Here is a 19502-nt window from a genome sequence, read left to right on the forward strand (position 1 = left end):
TGTATCAGGAATAAGCTGAACTTCATTCCAAGTCTGATTACGTTGACCATATTTCAACGAATTGGCAAAGCTCTCGAGCTATTTACCAAACCTTATATATTACACTGATAAATTAGAGCAATCACTATTACAAATTATAATACACGGTATGGTACGATAGATAGAATGCAGATCCGTCACCACATTTTTTTTTAATCTACCTTTACTGATTTCGTCTAGAAAATGTATTTAGTGTAGGTATTCCGCATTATTTCAATAAAATCAGGTGATTGAGGCCTTCCTGCTCTTATAATTCCACACGTCGGATTCGTCGGTTTCTCTGAAATTAACACTAAAATTGTCTACATTTCTATTTACAGAGAAAAAATGAAAAAAAAAAACACCCAACCCCTGACTGTTCATCATCACTGTATGTTATTATTATTACTATTTAAAAGATCCTCTCTCATGTTCACGTTTATTAGGCCTTTTATTAAATCTGAAATAACATAAGGATGCAAACATTTAAACGTAACTACTTAGCTCACAGCACAGGACAGCAACAAATGATTTTTCATCAATTAATAATTGTTTCTTTTTTCCTTTGTTTTTCAATTTCAACTTAACATTTATTAATTTGTACGTATCTATAATGTATTTTATTTACAAGGCGTCAACGAGAATAAATACTCGTTTATATAATACAGGGTTGTCCTTAAGTAAAATGGTAATTGATCAACGAAACGCCTACTAAGATTACAATGTTAATTTAATTGATGAATTCTGTGAAAAAGCCAAAACAAAGAATCAAACATACAAACAATCTGTATTAAAATTGATACAATATAAATCACTGCCACAATTGATATATCGATTACAATATTCGCGTATACACAAAGTGCTGAATGTACAATCTTCCTGATCCAAAGACTGACAACAGCTAGTTTACGTTGATGAAAACTGTATCGTATCGTCGTAAATAATTAGCTGCGAAAATAAAAAATAAAATAAAATAATATAAAATTCACGAACAGACACGTGAGACAAAACGAGTTGGGCATTAATATAAATAAATAAAAATGAAAACAAAAAAAAAACAAATACAAACTATATCTGAATTAAAAATACATTAGCACCAGATTTTGAAATAGAAAAATGTTTTGTTTCTTTTTACTCGTTTGTGCTGGAATAATAATTTCTGGGATCCCAACTAGTATGGTACTACGAGAAAGTCTAGTAAAACTTTGTTCAATTTTTATCCATGAAATAATCAGCTAATAACAATTTTTCAATGAGCTATAACGTCTCTCATCCTCCTTCACAAATTTCTCCCTCCTCTCCTTCCATTACCTGCATATCTATTTACATACCACACGATACGTGGCTTTCTACTGTACAATTAAATTATATTCGGGCACACTTTTACATACAATATTGCTGCTGAATCTGTGCGTGGCTGCACTTTCAACTTTTATTTCAATTAATATTTCTACCCCGAGCGATTGCACGTACGATAATTGATTACTTTAAATCCTGCTTCGTCTTACAATTGCAAGGGTGAAATTATTCTTCAAGTAGTGTTTCACGACTGGACCGTTTATACTTATGGTAAAATATCCACAGGCAAGTGACACCTGAGGACCTGTTGCGGTCTCCGCATCGCAGCGTTTATCGAATAATACAATTGCTGTAGTTTAATGCATTCGTCCTAAGACTTTTTTACGTAATATTTGAGCTTGATCAGCTTCGCTGTATAGCTATCGATGACAACAACTAATAATGATTAGATTACAAATTAGTTCAACGTCTACATAGTATAGGTGTGGTGTAATCCTATGACTATTGTTAGCGAGCTTAACTATGACAACCAATGTAGCATTGATAGTAATTCTGTAATACATATCTGCGTATCTAAGTAGCGATCTGAGGTATGTTACGACGCCAATCATTAATACCATTCAATATTTACATGTAGGGAATAATCAACTGTAAAAGCATTTCACCTATGTTTCATTTTCTTCTCTAAGATAAAAGCACCATCTATCTAGTGCATCGGTAGATTCTTCATTTCAGGTAAATTAAACATGATTTAAAATGTCTTACAGAGGAAGTCACGCACCTTTGCAACTAAAAGAATGGATATTATTTTTTTCCCAAGTTTGGACTAGAATGCGACCGTAAGTGAATTCCGCACAAATCAATCATGTAATACGATCAAATTCACAGCACTATTTTTTTTTTCAAAACCGGCACGTTTGTAAGTGATAAAGATTTATGAAAATTGATGGACAATTATTTTTACGAACTATTTACACGTAACTTTTGTTTGGGAATATTTTGTAGCAAACAAAGTTAAATTATGCTATAAAGCTCTTCTTTGATATTAGGTATTCTAAATGCAATATTGAAAATATTAGTCGAGGCTATGACGTAGATTGAGCTGAGGGCCTGAAAAATAGAAAATCATTTCTAGGTGTAACCGTGGTAAGTAAATCAATCGCGGGAGATCCATCTAGGATTCAAATACAGTAAAAAGTATTTTCAAATATAAAAATGATATTATATCGGTTGTAACGTAACTCTTTTACTCACCTAGAAATTCCTACTTTTTCTACTTTTCCAGGACTATGACGAATCTGTCCATTTCATTCTGGATGAAATTTTCTTATTCCGAGATTCATAGCCTGCACAAAGTGAAGATACTCTGTATGCACTAATTTGCAATTATTAATACTAATTGCAAGTTATTTTTCAATGCTCTGATCAGGTCAAAATGGCTGTCATCGTCAAATGTTGAAAACATATTATGAAAAGACTCTAAATTTGCAATTGATAAATAAATTGAATTCACTTTGCACGAAAATATATTCGTCAGTTAATTCCTTTTCTGTATATCGGTAAATAGGATCTACGAAATGGAATTTTGTTAATCCTCTACCATTTGAAACTAATTCGTGATGGCCGCAGTTCGGTGGCCTCTTGAGTTTAAAACTTCTGGGGTGTCTCAGGTCGACTATTTGCTACTTAGATAAAGAAGAAACCTTTATCAGCATGATGCAAATATTTTCTACCGTTTTGTATAAATCAACTAGGAGGAAAAAAAAATAATAAAAACAAACGACGACCAGTTTGTACAGATATTGTTCATGCCCGTTAAGTATTCCAGTAAATTAGAAATTAAATCTGATTCCTATCTCTGACTTTCCTGCTATTTAAAAACCTACAAAGTTGCCATTAGTCTAGCGTCGTTAACGTGATTACAGAAGTCCTCCCTTCCTTCCGAAAAGGAGGGAGCTAATAGTGCCTAATGCCGATTGCGGTGCCGACTCCTTGACATTCTGAGGCGTCGACGTTGCCTTGACCTTACCAAGGTCAGGGCGTGTAGCCCCCGCGCCGGAGCGTCGTTGGCGACTAGTCAATTGACCAAGTCTGCTGGTCAAAGCACCTGATCCAGGACGAGCAGGGACACCAAGTTCCGATTCCCTTCCTCGGTTTTTTCCAGGTGGCAGCGGAGGCTTTTCCGCTAAAGAGTCGCCGCTGCTGCTCGACGAGGAAGACGAGAGCTTCTCTTGGCTAATACTAGATGACATTGAAGTTTTTAGTGACGTTAGCTGAGCCATTGGACTGTCCATTGATCGCCTCGTGTAAATTGCACCCTGCAATGCGAGAGGGGAAATGGACGAACTCGCTGTAGTCGCCATTATAGTGTCTATCCCAATACGTTCAAGTTTTTCAACTAGCCTGATGCCGGTCAAAGCCTTTTTGTCCGAGCGACTAAGCGTGGGTTTTGATCGCTTCGACTTTCGAACAGGAACTTGTTCCTCAGCGCCAAAAGTGCGTTTGAGTAGTTCAGCTCCACTGCTAAACAGGCCTAGTCTGAACGGACTGTTGTAAGGAGGTGGGGAGCTTGATCTGGAAGGGGGCGGAGTACCGTCGGGGCTATTGCATGGAGTAGCGGTTGGTGTGAAATTGCGTTCTCCACTGGGAGTTGAGACACAGGATGGAGTGACGGCTTTGATTCCTCTTTCGTTCAGCATCTTGGCGAGTCCAAGAGTGGTAGAAAAAGTTGAAGTCGAATTACGCCGGCTCATAGTTCTTGGGGTATTCATTCCGGAGTTGAGAGCGCTGTTTGGAGCCGTTGCGACTCTGCTGCCAACAACGCTTGCTGTGACGCTGGTATGATCGTCGGGATGAAGGACAGTACTGTTTGTGAATGTATAAATGGATCCAGTATCCTGGAATAGCTTTCCAGGATTCGCATACTCTTCGTCTTCTTCAAGATCAGCCAAAGTGAATGTCTCTAGGCCAAGATCTTCCAGCGCTCGACCTCCGCGCGTCTTTACTCCCGGCCTTTCATCCAGTAGACCTCCGAGGGTTGGAGTAGCAAGCTGCGTCCAGTGATGCAGCGTCTGCGACCCCTCGATCGGTTTGACAATTTGCAACTTTTCAGGAAGACGCCAACCATTTCCGCTGTTACCACTGAAGCCACTAAGATTACCGCTGCTTCCAGTTGACATTATACTGTCAGGGGTTCGACATCCGAATGGCAAGAATGAAGGTGGGGATTGAATTCCAGCGTCGTAGTCGTAGTTGTATCCAGCACCGGTAGTCAGGCACGCACGTCTCGCTATTACTTCTGCTGGTGTTAAGCGACGCAGTGCGGCTTCAAGATCTGCTGCTCCAGGTGCACCTGGTACTCCAGTTTGTTGTGGACCGCTATAAAAAATATACACAATATAGGATCGTAAAATTTTTGCGCATCTCAAAGTTGGTTTGAAATTTTATAATCCGCAGTCTCAACGTTACGAATATTATTCGCTGATGATGACATCTAGGGAAAATATAATAATAGCCATATTGTAGTAGCATCGGTCGATATCATACATAATATGCATGAGCAAAATTGTTTTATACTCAATTTGCATACTCTGGTGCAAATTTTTTTACCGGATGAAAATTTGAATATTAGGAGCTGAGATGTCAACAATTTGAGAAAAAGTTTTTTCTAATCAAGATTATTAAATTCAAAATGCTTGAACCCTGGCGTTTTCGATAACATTCTCATGTTTTTACACCAATACATTATTTTCACCGCCATAGAGATATCCAGAAATTACCAAAAATCATTTTCACAATGTTTATCAACAACTGCATATTCGCATTATGACCATGCAAAAATGTAAGATTTCTCAAAAATCATTCAGAGAATTTGTTGGGGGATCTGGTTAGTGAGTAAAATAAGCTAAAAAGATTAAAATAACATGAAAAAACATTAGAGTTTAATCATTATAAACGTTCTCTATATAGTTAGAAAACGTTTTCTTGAATGTTCAATATCTGTTTCTATTACCGAATTTGATCAAACTCATTTCTATCATACAGTCCGAACATTATTCCATTTATTTCTTATAACATTTGCGCAAGGAACATTGCTGGAGATTTTTTCAACGGTTTTTTTAATTCATTTCCTTTCAATCATTTCATTTGAATTCAGACTGTCGGTTCTATTCAATCTTAAAGTGATCAAGTTTCAATCCAATAAGAAGCTATGCTTATCTAGGATTACTACCTATAACATAAATGTAAAATACTCACGGATATTCTTCTGAGTCTGTTAGAAGGGAACCTTCGCTGTCGCTGTGACCTGTAGAGTCCAAGCTGGGGAATCCCGAGGAAGCTACAGGCCTTAAAGCACCGCAGCTCATGCGAGGGCCAGAAGAGCCGCTGGACAAAGTCGACGTAGTCATGGAGCCAATACGTGGGAACTGACTTGCGTCCATGCTGCCAGCATACGATGCTCGAGAAGCACTCCGAACAGTTTCAAATACTTTTTTGTAAGCCGGCCTGGTAGATACAAGAAGTTGTGTTGTGATATTAAATGAGTGAGAATGTATGGAAGTATTGAAAAGTTAGAGCTAAACTCACGTTCTATCACTGATAATTCCCGAGTCAAGACTGGCTTCGGAATACAACGAGGACTCAAGCTCGGAAGCTATAGAGTCAGGTTGCGGGGCAGCGCCAAGAGATGGGAAAAGCGATCCACCGCGAACCATGGGCATACCTTTCTTTCTTTGCTTACGCAATTGTTCCTGCGTTTCGGCCAGTAAATTCACGACCTGTAAGAGTTGATCGGATGTCATTGAATTTACAGTCGTAAGTATGATATCAATTTAAATTTCAGCTTCTGGTGTTCTTTGGAGTTCAATTGTTGACTTAGAAGTTTTTAATGCTCAAATCTCACCTCCGTATATCGGTCCTTGAATTCAGCAAGCTCGTTGGCAAGGATATTTTGATTATCCTTAGTAATGACTAGCGTAGCTCCCATTTCATCGTGTTCGGCTAATAACCGAGCAAGTTTGAGCTCAGTTTCAGACAGCTTAGCTCTAAGACTGACTATTTGTTCGTGCTGAAGTCTGTTCTCCTCCTTCTGGCGATCCAGCTCGTCCAACATCCCGTCTGCCTCCATGTTTGCGCTTGCTGAAATATCAGTTTAGTCAAGTAACGTTCCTCAATCAGAAAACATCAAGAGCAGGAGAAAGGCTGGCCAGATTTTAAGTATAAAAAAAGTCGGCGAACAGACAGCGAAGAAAATGATTAATCTCACCTAGTTGAGCGGCGATGTCTTTGACGAGGCGAGCTTCCTTCTCCTCACAATCATCAGCGTCATGCACCAAGTTGGTAAACTCGGTGCGCAGCTGTTTGTTCTCATCTTCAAGGACGCTGATCCTCCGCTGCATCATGTCCAAATTAATACCCCTAAGACCCGTAGGGGTCCCACTGTCCGACCCAGAGTCGTCGACATCGTTTGTTAGGATTTGTACAAGTTCGGTTTTCTTAATCAGTTCATGACTCAGCTGCGTTATTTTCTCATTGGCTAATTTTAACTCTGTTTCCAACGACGTAACATTGCTCTCTAGCTTTTGATTATGTGTTAGCAGCTCCTTTCCTATTCGAGCTGTCAACTCCAAGTCTTTCTCTTTCTAAAAGACAGAAAACATATATTCAGTTTGAATATCGATTCGTGTGATAAAAGTGAATTACGTTTACGCACAAGAGAAAAAGAGCAAGATTTGTGAAATGTATTATATAAATTATACCATAATTTCGATAAATTTCATTTTACTTTGGCACAATGTAGTAAAAAAAAAAAAGTGAATTCTCACCTCCTCCAGAAGCCTGGTTACTGCTTCTATATCATTATAGGTTTTTGTCATTTGGCTCACCCGGTTGCTACATAGAACTGGAACAGATAATGAATTTTGCAAGTCAGTTGCGTGTATCGTTATAAACAATTTGCACACTTATCATACGTACAACAATATTACATGTATATGATTTGTAAATACGAAGCAACTTGGCATAATAAATATATATTGTATGTATGTATATATATATATATAGGTAGAAAGCTGGACTGTTGGCTAAAATAAATTATCAATAAATCGTGCTGGTTAACACAGAAGAATCTGCTCGTGAACCAAAAATAACTCAAGCTTATTAAAACAATGGTGTAATAAATTACGTGCACATATGCACATTATGATAAACATTTCGAGTGTTTTTATCATTTTGCTGGATGCTGTACTCTGATAGAGAAAATCCAAATCATGGGTACTTTAGACTCGTACAATTCTTCGAATAATTCGCAAAATAAGAATACTAAACATATTTTTATGCTGGAATATGATTATTTATGAAGAAAAATGTGAATTAATTCGAAAAATTATAATGAGAATAAATTTCGACCGGTAAAAACGGTTCATATGGCATCGCCTTAACGTGTATTCCGAGTAATTTTCTGCACATATTCCCACCGTGAATCATGTGTTATATTTACGAAAACTACGTATAATAAGCATCGTAGAAGCAGATGCGAATCTTTGCTGCGTAGACGCATGGATTGGTAAAAATTGATTGAATAAAACCCATTCTGGTTAAAAAAAAAAGTAAGCTAGAGAATGTATCGTTACTGAAAATCGATGCTGATGAAAATAGAAATTTTTCCGAAAGCGTAATACCTGAATTACCGGTTGAGTTCTCAGCGGCATCGTCTTCCGATTGGAAATTATCACTCCGATTTCGATTAAGAAATACTTCGAAAGCTCGGGAAAACATTTAGATTTAAAAATTATCCCAGGAGGTAGTAACATTGATACACTATAATCCTACATCGTTCCTCGTTTCTTGAAAATAAATTATGACAAACGAATATCACATCGTCGATAAAACAGAAAAACATATGAAGGCGCTTAATTAAGAGCGGTTTGGTATTGAATTGAGAGAAAAATCAAAGAACAAAAACAAAAAAAAAACAAAAAAAAAAAAAAACAACAACACACACAAGCACCAAAGTTATTTCAAGAGTTTACAAAGTAAATCGTCACCATTTCCTCAAGAGGTGAAGAAAAATTTTTGCCGAATCTTAGACGAATTAAGGAGGAAACCACACGTGTGTTACAGAAATTTTGAAAAATCGTTATTACGCGAGGTTTGAAAGATTTTCTCTAGCGTCCACGTCGTGGTTGTTGGGATGCTGGATTCGCTGGGAGCTTTGGAAATCGCAGGACGAGGGGAGTGAATAAAACCATGTATATATGTCCTTATAATACCCACTGCTTATCGACCGGTCGGGGCGTCGCGACGCTGGCGCATTCAGCGTCTACCGAGAAGTGCAGCCCACGTGGTAGACAGACGAAGTAAAAGAAGAGGGGAATAGAGGACGGAAAACGACGCGACGCGTATACTTGGACTGAAATAATTGCGATTTCAGAATCATGCGAATTTTGTAAAATTGACCAAAAAAATTTCCTCACATTTTGCCTGGTTTTTCCTAGTTTTTTTTAACAAAAATATATTACGTTGTATGTAAGTACATTGAGAAATGGAATATGTAAAAGGGATCAGAACAGTTAGATGAGAAAGATCGGATTTTGGATAGATGGAGAATGATTTCAGTTCACCTTATAGAAGAATGAGAAAAAAGAAAAGGAAAAGAAACTTGAAAATGTATTGAATTAGAACGATTGAAATCCGATCGACCAAAAGTTAACCCCGAAATTACTTTCGATGAAAAGAAATGGTACATTTTCACTTTACTCGACATCTGTTCAATATTGATCAGTGTCAACTATAATATAACAATAGAATACAGACCCGAAAATATGGGACTTTCCTCGTCAACTGGGTCACACTTTTTCCCCTATGACCTCTTGGAATACGTTTTTACTATTCGTCAGATTTTTATCCGCATTCCAAACCGAACTTCTTAAGGCCTTACATACGTCGAGAATTTTCAAAAAATTGATTTTTTTTTAAACAGATTATTGTTCTCTATATTTTTAGGCTTATTTCTGTAAAAGTCGATTGCAAAAATTCCCCATACATAGATCCAAAGTTACGAGAGAAAATGTGAATCGGCTGAAACACGCACAGATCAATGCTACTTAAAGCAACAAAAGAAGCCAGAACAGCACGTCTACTGGAAAAAAATAGACAAAAACTATTAACTACCGACAAGGAAGGCATACAATACGAAACCGGAATGGAAGATGAAACGTAGGTTTACAAAACGAGTAAAAAAATTCATAAAGTTTTTGCTTTAGTTGGGCGCAACTTCGAGCAAAACGCACTTAAAACTGTAAACTCGTTTTTCTCGAAACTACTTTTTCCGACCCGGTCGGTATTTAATATTTTGTGAAGCGATTTTTTTTTTTTTTTTTTTTTTTTTTAATGTTCGAAATCTTTTTCTCTATAGTATGTCGAGCAGGATTTTTGATATTCTGATTAATGAATTTTATAAAAATAATCAAAGTGTAAAATTTATGACGTAAAACGCATACTTTTTTTTTAAACTACCATAAATTGCTAAATTTTTTGAAATTCAAACTTTATTGCACCGCGAAGCAACTTTTTTTTCCCTAGTGTTGTAGATCACGTGATTTTTGCTACAGTAATTTTTGAAAAAAATAAAGTGAAATAAAATTTTTTCTATATACTTTAAATATCAATAAACAATTTGTACCATTTATTTGTATTAATTTCTATTGTTATCCCTATTAAAAAAAATCTTTTCTTCTAGCGCATTTTGCCAGACGTATGTAAGGCTTTAAATGTGTAGCTACACAGTATTCTTAAAAGCTAGTTTCTTCTACAGTATTAATTAGAAAATGAAAATCGTATTCTTTCATTTGCAGCGATTGCAACATCAAACTCTACGCCTCGCTCTCGCGATTTTATATCGAGCAGTAAATTTAACGCAACACAGCTTCCATACACTGTTTCTTCTTTCGTGGATGATATACGATCTAGAAAGATTCTAATCATCGCATAGTACGTAAAGAAGAATCTCTTGCGTGATTTATCCCGTACAGCTTTGTACTCGAGGTGTATAATACCGTTCAAAAAGTAAAAAAATTGAAAGAAGAATAGAAGACCTTTGGATAATGGTCTCTCTCTCTCTCTCTCTCTCTTTCTCTCACTCTCTCTTCTATTTCGGGCCTGTTCCAAAGCCTTGCTCGTCTACGCTTTTCAAGACCCAATCGGGTCTCACAAACACTCCGATGTGTAATACATGTTAGTAAAGGATAGAAATATTGTTGAGAATACCGGTTGTTACAACATCGTAGACTTTTATTTTCGTGATGCCCGTGTGTACTCTGAATCTTTATATACATATAAGAAGGATCAGAGCTACGGTGTTTCAATCCAACAGGAAATACGATTATGATTATGATAATAACAATGCCTCGAAGGCATTCGAGGTTAAAAAAAACTCGTGCATAGTTTTACTTTGGGCTACGTTGTTGATTCCGTGGGAGAATAATAATAATAATAATAATAATAATAATAATAATAATAATAAAAGTTAAATCATTTCTCTACCGTTTGGAATGATTGTGAAATAAAAATGGGATTCCAATTGTCTTAAATACAATATCGGTAGAGAGCTCTCTCTCTCTCTCTCTCTCTCTGAGAACTGAAGACGTCTTTCAACTATTATCAAGTTATTATCGTGTATATTATCTACCATGCTTTTGTTTGCTGTGTAGATTTCACGCGATTCTTATATTCAAGAGGATGGATCTGAATTTCAACTTGAATCGTAATAAATCTTTTATAAAGTTCAATTTTTTTACAATATAGACAAGAATTCAGTCTGGAGATGAGTGAGGATTCAAGATTTCTCAAATTCACTGTATTGCTTATCGATCATTCATGACATATATATATATATATATATATATATATGTGTATGATCAAATGTGAATCCTCAATCCTTTCGGTAAAATGTATTTAAAAAAGCTTGACTTATCTCTCGTTTTCTCCGCCAGTCTGAAGTACGTGTAAAAATTTCATGATAAACGACCGATTTCGAATCTGTATAACATTTTTATTTTCTCAAATTGAATTCATAGGTACCGATCCTCTCGAACTCATGAAATACCTAAAAGGGTTTCGTGTGTGGGGTGCAAATGCGTGAATAACAACGGTGGTGCAACATTCTCATGCTAAACGAGAAAATACGGCAAGACATGGTAATATAACTCCATATCTTACGCCTTGCAAAAGCTCATTTCAGGTATATATATATTGTACGATGTGTATATATCTGTATTTATTATACAGATATGTTTTTGCGACATAAGCAGCGTAATAATATATTCAACGGACGAGTGTCGATTATCAAACAGTTGTAAAAGAAAAAGAAGTTAGTAAAAACAAATATTCGCATCGTGTTTTATGATGAATATACGATACCTTGCAATAACACTCGCACATGCGATTCGATTTGCATTATGCCAATATTTTTCCCTCCTCAAATTGCAAGCTTTCGCCAACACCGCGCGCGTTCTCTACATGAATTTTAACTTCTTATTAACCCCTAATTGTGTAACAATAAGAGCAAGACGAAGAAAAAAAACTAACAAACAAAATTTGCACATTGTTTTACGCATCAGTGTAAAAAGGTGATGTTTTTAGGATGAGTAGTAAAGAGGTATTACGAATTCTCGCCAGGACGATGCTCTTAATTTTTATCGAAGACCTGCGAGTCATTACTTATATCTGTTACTTCAAGATTTAATTGGCTCGATCTTGTTGAAGTGTTAAATTATTAGAGATTATTGGGAAAAATTATAAAATAATAATAAACGAAATCAAGTCTTAGTTTTCTTTTAGACCCGATATTATACAATGTGCAGCCTGCCTAATTCTAATTCTTGATTTTTTACAACACTATGACTTGTAGAAAAAAAAAAAAAAAAAAAAGGGGAATAAAAATCAAAAAATCAAATGCGAATATCGTTTCGAGAGATACGCGCGGTGTGGTATATATATAAAGCTTTTTATTTTTTTTCTTCTTAACAAGACGATAACAACACCCTTTCTCGAGTGTGATCTTTTAAGTCAACTTTGAACAGCTTTTATCGATGCGGAAAAGTATTCGAATAACCGATATTTTTACGATTAGAAAATACTTATTAGTTTCAAGTTTATTTTAAGTTTTGAAATTTGAAAATTGATCTATAATTCTTCAACTTTCAACTCATTTCACCTGAAAAGAAGTTATTCGACGCGTAATTTGTAAACGATATTTTATTCTGACATGTTATAATTTTTGCAGGAAGTAGCACGATTCACGATTCCAACTAAATTCTGTAAGTTACAAATTGTAGACGGGTGAAAAGCACTCGATAAGATTACAAAAAAAACGCATCGAAAGAAGGTTGTATCGTGACGACATGAGAGGTTTTAGTTCCAACGATAACTATACGAGTATATTGAACCTGAAAACACCTTATTTTTTTTTTGTTTCAGACATAACGAACGACGACAGATAACGAAAAATTTAGTATAAAGCTGGTCAGTGTAACCCTTCAAAATTGACTTAGAAATCTGCAACCGCGAAAGAGTGGACAACTCGACTCCTCCCAATCGTATTCACTACGCAAAATTAATGAATTCCTATTAGTGCGTGAGATTTTTCGACTAATCGATTAATCGACGATTCCGGTTAACCGTTTTTTCGATTAATCGAAGTTCCACGATAATAATTCTGCAGTTCACAGTCCAGTAGAATTAGGATTTGGCATGGAAAAAACCGTAAGTAGCGATTTTCTTTTGAATATCATGGGGGGGGGGGGGGGGGGGGGGGGGGGCGCTGCAATTTACATTTTGGTTTTCGAGATTCGTACCCCATTGCTTCAGCCGCCATATTGAATTTACTGAACAACCCGTTTATTTTCAATTTCACACTAAAAAATGATAATCACCAAAGTTGTTTGGAATTAAATTTCCTACAATTTTTATTCTCATCAATTTTTTTCCTAGGATCGATATTTTTCGATTAAGACCCGAAAAGAAGGGGTGAATTTTTTTTTCCAAATTATTTTCTTTTTTTTTATTCCATACCACTTCGGTAATAACCATTTCTCACGTAAAATGTAAAATAAACGTGATAATGCAATAACACAATTTCACTCTCTCTTTTCAGGTCTTGAATCGAAAAATATCAACCCTGGGGAAAAATTGATGAGAACCAAAATTGTAGGAAATTTAATTCCAAACAACTTTGGTGATTACCATTATTCGTGCGAAATTGAAAATAAACGAGTTATTCAGTAAATTCAAGATAAAAACTTGAAAACCGAAATACAGACTGCCAACGCCCCCCCCCCCCCCCCCCACCCCCCCAAAAATGATTTACCCGAGGAAAATCGCAACTCACAATTTTTTTTTTTTTTCTACATCAGCCTCTTTCTTCAGCCTAATTCTACTTGAACTACAATCGGTGTAGTACGAATGAAAACCGTCGGCTAATCGGAAAACCTCGATTAATCGCAGAGCACTAATCCGTATTAACAGTGATCGGCGTTAATCGGCTACTGACAAGATTGGCAGGTGCATGGAGCTTCGGCAGGTGAAGCCAGGAGGAAAAGGGGAGTGCCACCGCTGCACCCTTCGCACCCCCAACAACGGGTGCTCGAAGACCTCGGTAAGTCGTCGTCGTCGTCCCCCTGGAGGCGGATCCTATTATCGATGAGAAGCAGCTCGTGGCTAGACGACGGGCGTCCCGACGTCCCGACGACGACGCCGGCTGCCGAGAGTCGCGGAATTTCCTCATCGTACTCGTAGGGATCCTCGTCCTCGCGGTCGTCCTCGTGGATGCTGCAGCACTCCTCGAGGATGTCCGCGTCTTCCCCCACCGCCGACTGATCCAGCGTACCCTGGAGGAGGCCTCCCTCCTTGTTTCCGGCACCCGGCCGATGCCTCGGCCAGAAACTGCCGTGACAATAATCACCGTATTCCACGTATCGCATCATAATTTTTTTTTTTTATTTTCTTATTTTTTATTTTTTTTTAACCAGTGTATGTGTTACGTGTTGCTTGTAATAAGGAGGTTCCACACCCTCGTTGATAATGACGCCGAAATTCTCAAGTAAAACTCTGGTGGATTATATAGTTTTAACGATATCAAGTAATTTCGGGCTGTCTTCTTTGCGAGTAAGTCCAATGAGTTTCATAACCACAAAACAAGTTCCATAATTCTTTCTTATCACCACATTTTAACAATTCATTATCTTTTCTATCTCACCGGTCCATAGATTTGATCGGTGAAAAAAAAAATATCGACTCATTTTTTTTTCAAGACTTGATTGATTGATTGAACTTGATTTCTCTCCTCGAACCGATAGTTACAAAGTATTTCGCGGGTGACGAACCTCCTTAATTGATCAATCACATTCGACATGGTTATACTGACACGAGTTGCTCCGGGTTGCATTAATCAACAATCCACAAATTAAACATGTTTATCCATCCGCATTGCATCGGCCGCACTGCAATATTATTTATCCAGACACCATACAATCACGAATTCTGAAATTTCTACGCAACTTTCCTCTGCAAGGGGATGATTTTCCGGGCTCTGAACAACCCGGAGTTACTTTGTCCGCGTTTATCTCTTCGGTGGCCATAACGGTCTGGAAAAAACGAAACTCGTCTACTGGTATAAACGCGCCGATAACCTGCATATAATACCGGTACTCCCCCCCCCCCCCCCCCCCCCCCCCCCACCCCCCGTATACTTTCCCGGTTCGATTATCTTATCTAAAGTCTATATTTATGTCGATTTGTTACATTAAACGCTGCGAGTTAACGACAACAAGACTCGGGTCAAATTGAAAAGCCTTCACCGATCAGATCTCGAGTCAGACTTGATTTGGCTTTTTAGTGTTCAACTCTTTAGAGTCATATTGGCACCTATTTTATATCCACTTTTTGTATATTTAGAGTACTTGTTGAGATATTTCTTTGCGGTTTTTTGCTGTTTCTGATGATATATTGATAGGTTTTCAATACTCGAGAGTAATTATTGATGGATATAATAGAAATTGATTAATGTTAGATACAGATTGATTGAAAAAAAAAAAAAATAATTGTGAAGATTGAAGGAATAGTTCGTGTTTTACATAAATTATAAGTTTTTGGGGTCGTTGATTACGGATCTGTAATCGGATTTTAAAACTTTACGATGGCGGATTCAATTTGGCGGACAAAAATTTCAAATTCAATTGAATCCGTAGAAAAATCTCTATCCAGGGGTTTTTGGGGTTGTTGATTACGAAAAAAATGTTGAAAACCCCTGTGTAGAGTTTTTTGACCGGATTCAATCAAATTTGAAATTTTCTTTCGTCATATCGGGTCCGTCATCTTCAATTTTGTAAATCTGATTTTAGATTTGTAATCAGCGACCCCAAAAACCGCGAATACTATCTCGTTATAAAAGTCGATATAATGCTATATCACAGTCATTATAGTGAACAGAATTTGGCGTACGTGCAGAATATTGAATTACGTACATACATACATAATGTATAGTCACTGTTTGAAGTAAGATCATGTGTCACGAAATTTTTTTTTTACGATTTCTAGATGCATCAGCACGCGATCGGTAATTGCGCATAGTTTTTGACTCACGATCAGCTCGAATTTCTCGTACCTGTCTAAATGCAAGTCTTATTTTCGGCTTACTAATAATATCGACAAGATAAATTGCTCCGTAATAATATATAGGAAAACAAAAAGCTCAATGTCTGATGTGACACAGTAGACAAACGTATCGAAGTACGTTTGCTTCCAGTGTCTTAGAAATATGTACGTATACAGATAAGACAACTGGCGGGCAACAATTTGCGAGATAAGGTGCAAATACCCCGTAGATAACGTGAAATAGATACTTGCACGCAATTCTTCCAGTTTGCAAGAGATTTTTGGATTATTTTGAATATACGGTGTAGAAAAAAAAAAAAAAAAAAAAAAACGACAAAACGCGCATTTCACAGCGTAATAAATAGTGAAAATTTGGAATCTTTTGTATTTGTTTTTTTAAAGCACTGCCATATTTAGATTGTTATGTTTTTTAAATACCGAAGAATTGGGTAGAACGTAGGCAACCATAAGAAAAAGTTATATAAAAAAGCATTTCACTTGGGTGTTAATCCGCTTACTCAGTATTACGACTGCAGCACCTCAAGACTTTGATCGAGCCGATTATCGTAATGAATTGAGGAAATCGATGTTATACAGTCCTTAATCGGTTATAATCAAGGCTAACCAATTCCTAGCTAAACGGACGATAAGATTATAATCATAAACCACCGCAGTTTATTACAATTGCATCTCCAACTCGAATCGTTCTATGTATACAAGTTTGTCGTAGTATTTGTGGATTTACAATTAGTTCGAAATAAGTAGGTTAAGGTTGCCAGAGGCGAAAAATATTTTGTTTACATGATTAGTATAATTTATCTTTGTGATCGATGGAGGATATTTACGAGACTGAAGTTAGTAACGACGTTAACGTGTCAAAACGTTGAAACAAAAAGTTACTAATTCTTTGTATAATTTTTGCGGCAAAACGTCGATACGATTTTATTATAACGAATTTTAATATTTCGGAGTTTGTAGAATTTTTTTTAATCAGAAACCTAAGCATTATTATTTATATAATTTATATATATATATATCGATTCGTATAAAAATTCTTTACAAATTAATCACAAGCTGAAAATGTCCGAAAGTTAAAATCGAGGTTAAAACCTGACGACTGTGTAACTAATCGACAATATTAGATTCCAATTAGCTTTCCTCGGAGTTTTACACCCGTTAACACAACGTATGTGAATATGTACATACAAGACCGGGGTGAACGAAAGGTGTGGATATTGATTTTCCGAAAAGGTAAAGTTGAGAAATGTTGCATAAGCCGTCGGATAGCAGGGCAACAGACCGCGATGCAGATGAACGATTTGATCTGCGAAGAAATAAAGTACCTAAGAATGAAAATCGTGTCGGAAAATACGTTCAAATTTCATTAGTGTGAAGTTTGTAACGTTATTGTAATAACGCATCTTTAGAAAAACTCGTTATATTTTTGCAATTTAGGAAACTGTTGATAAAGCATAAACAAACCTAGATTTTATAAATTCAACTTTTAAACTGATTCTAAAGGTGCAAAATAGTTATTTTTTTTTCAAACTTTGGTACGGTAACGTTACTAACTTCACACCCGCCAAATTTCCCCGAAATTTTTAAGCCTGCTTGACCCTGAGTTATTCAAATTAGAACCCCCAACCAACAAACGAGGTTTATATTCTTATTGATGGTCGTTGTCGGAAGGGTTTTCGGACTTTGGACGCGTCGTTCACAGGCTTCGTAATACCGTTAGTAATTACTACTTATTAGATTTGAGACTTGAGAGAGCAATAACAACGTTTCCCGCTGCCGACGACATGCGCCGCGTTTTCGTATTAAGTAGGTATGAATTTCATACATAAATCGAATGCGGCAGCGTAATACAAGAAGAAAAAAAAAGGTGAAGATGATAAAAACAGAATCTGCAACGGGCGTCGAATAACAATCATCGAATAAACAAATCAACGGACACGGGGAAGCCCCGAGGTCAATTACAGAACCGACGACTAATCTTCCGAATGATTTTCGACCATAGGATTAGGTCATCGCTTCAAAATACGAGTATATAAGGTTCGCGGAATCGGCGAGTAACGTACAGAGAACGTTAAACAGAAGCGAAATCAACTCAAATATCAACGCGGATCGGAGTTACGTAAGAGTACAGGCGATGAATTGAGAATTCTAGATGTACTTTGCACGGCGTTATATTATCAATTATTCGTTAACCGGCTCTGCAGGAAAAAGAAACGCAGCAGCAGACGCCCTTGCCGAGGACCAATCGCAGCACGTGACGCATTCAAATTGTAGCGCGAGGTTAAACGTCGCTTCGCCCCACTGCCCAAGAGCCGAATCGCAGCTTACGATTAACGCGAGGAATTATCGACAGAGCAGAGTTGTTAGAATGACTGAAGTGAGAGAGAGTGATGAAGAAAAAGTAAGATATTTACCATTCAACACATTATCTCGCCCGGGTTTCAGGCGAGTCGTAGTTTGATCGACGCGGGATATCTGAGCTCCAATATGTACGAAGAGAGACACGGCGACGTGACCGACGTGACTAAAACAATGAATATCGCCGATTAAGAAAACAGAATGAAACAGAAGAAATGCACAAACACGAACCACGCAAATAGGCACAGACACGCGACACTCGCGACGTAGATCAGCGGGCAGCTCGAGCGTCCGTCGGTGGCGTAGAAGAAGGTGAAAAAGCAGGAACAGCAGCCGGAATTGGGATGAAAGTTCCGTCGGTTGAGATGAGAGTTGAGGACGAGCTGCGGCTTCGACACTTCACAACACCCATGGTAATTTATTATTGTCGAGAATGCGAGAGAGCCGTCAGTGCAACTTTGCGCCGTGACTCATCGTGACGAACAGACGTAAGCAACTTGGATGCGAACTAAGCGAGAACGAGGCGCCTTCTCCTTGCCACACGAACTACGCGCAGATCAATCGGCCATGTTTCTCTTTCCGTAATTCACCAAATACGCCGTTTACCCGTCGACGGCGCTAGTCGTTGGACTCGTCGAGACACGGAGAGAATTCAAACGAGATCCGGAAAACGTGATGAACTCTCTTCGTCACTTCGTTGGTGTTGAAGACTTTTGTGTCTTGAATTTTGGGTTTTTGTACTTGTGGGATTGCGTGTTCAACGGATCCTGTCGATAAAGAAGCTATCGGATTGCCAACACGGCTTCTTATGGCTCCAGGTCCATTTACCCGCAGAGTATTAGTCACGAAAATTTATCCCGTCCTTTAAATTTTTTCGTCGACGATCGTTATCATCAGATTTTGCAGATTGTTTTTTGAGTTACGACTTCCGTTTTGTTACATGTGGGATCACAAGGTGGCTAACTATGAACGATGAAAAGCTGAGTGTGTGACTGATCTCTATAAAAGTTACCACAAAGTATTACCGACGGAAAAAAAAAACTAGATATGCCTGATCTATACACTGGAAAATGGAAACGAACATATCACTGCTAGATTCAAAACCAAAAACGCTATATTCAACTAGTGTTGATGGGACATCATGAGCAATGTTTATG

At 37.4% G+C, this 19502-nt stretch overlaps 1 protein-coding gene across 7 annotated transcripts in view; it reads right to left on the reverse strand.

Annotated features, from left to right (window-relative positions):
• Nucleotides 1-2869: 2869 nt before the first annotated feature.
• Nucleotides 2870-19502, reverse strand: part of LOC124410144 (trafficking kinesin-binding protein milt) — a 93062-nt gene continuing 76429 nt past the window's right edge. For 3 of the 7 annotated variants that reach the window (XM_046888299.1, XM_046888302.1, XM_046888301.1), the window contains 6 exons: nucleotides 7143-7219; nucleotides 6584-6959; nucleotides 6221-6456; nucleotides 5905-6095; nucleotides 5575-5823; nucleotides 2870-4695 (listed from right to left, as the gene is read on the reverse strand). In XM_046888299.1, coding sequence (XP_046744255.1) covers nucleotides 3237-4695; nucleotides 5575-5823; nucleotides 5905-6095; nucleotides 6221-6456; nucleotides 6584-6959; nucleotides 7143-7219 — 2588 coding nt within the window. In that variant the 3' untranslated portion in view covers nucleotides 2870-3236. Of the gene's footprint in view, nucleotides 4696-5574; nucleotides 5824-5904; nucleotides 6096-6220; nucleotides 6457-6583; nucleotides 6960-7142; nucleotides 7220-7997; nucleotides 8132-13867; nucleotides 14254-18401; nucleotides 18520-19502 lie in introns of those variants that run through there. The other 4 variants (XM_046888306.1, XM_046888304.1, XM_046888305.1 and 1 more) reach the window with 4 other exon arrangements.

The sequence above is a fragment of the Diprion similis genome, chromosome 9 (assembly GCF_021155765.1).
Source record: "Diprion similis isolate iyDipSimi1 chromosome 9, iyDipSimi1.1, whole genome shotgun sequence".
Classification (NCBI taxonomy): Eukaryota; Metazoa; Arthropoda; class Insecta; order Hymenoptera; family Diprionidae; genus Diprion; species Diprion similis.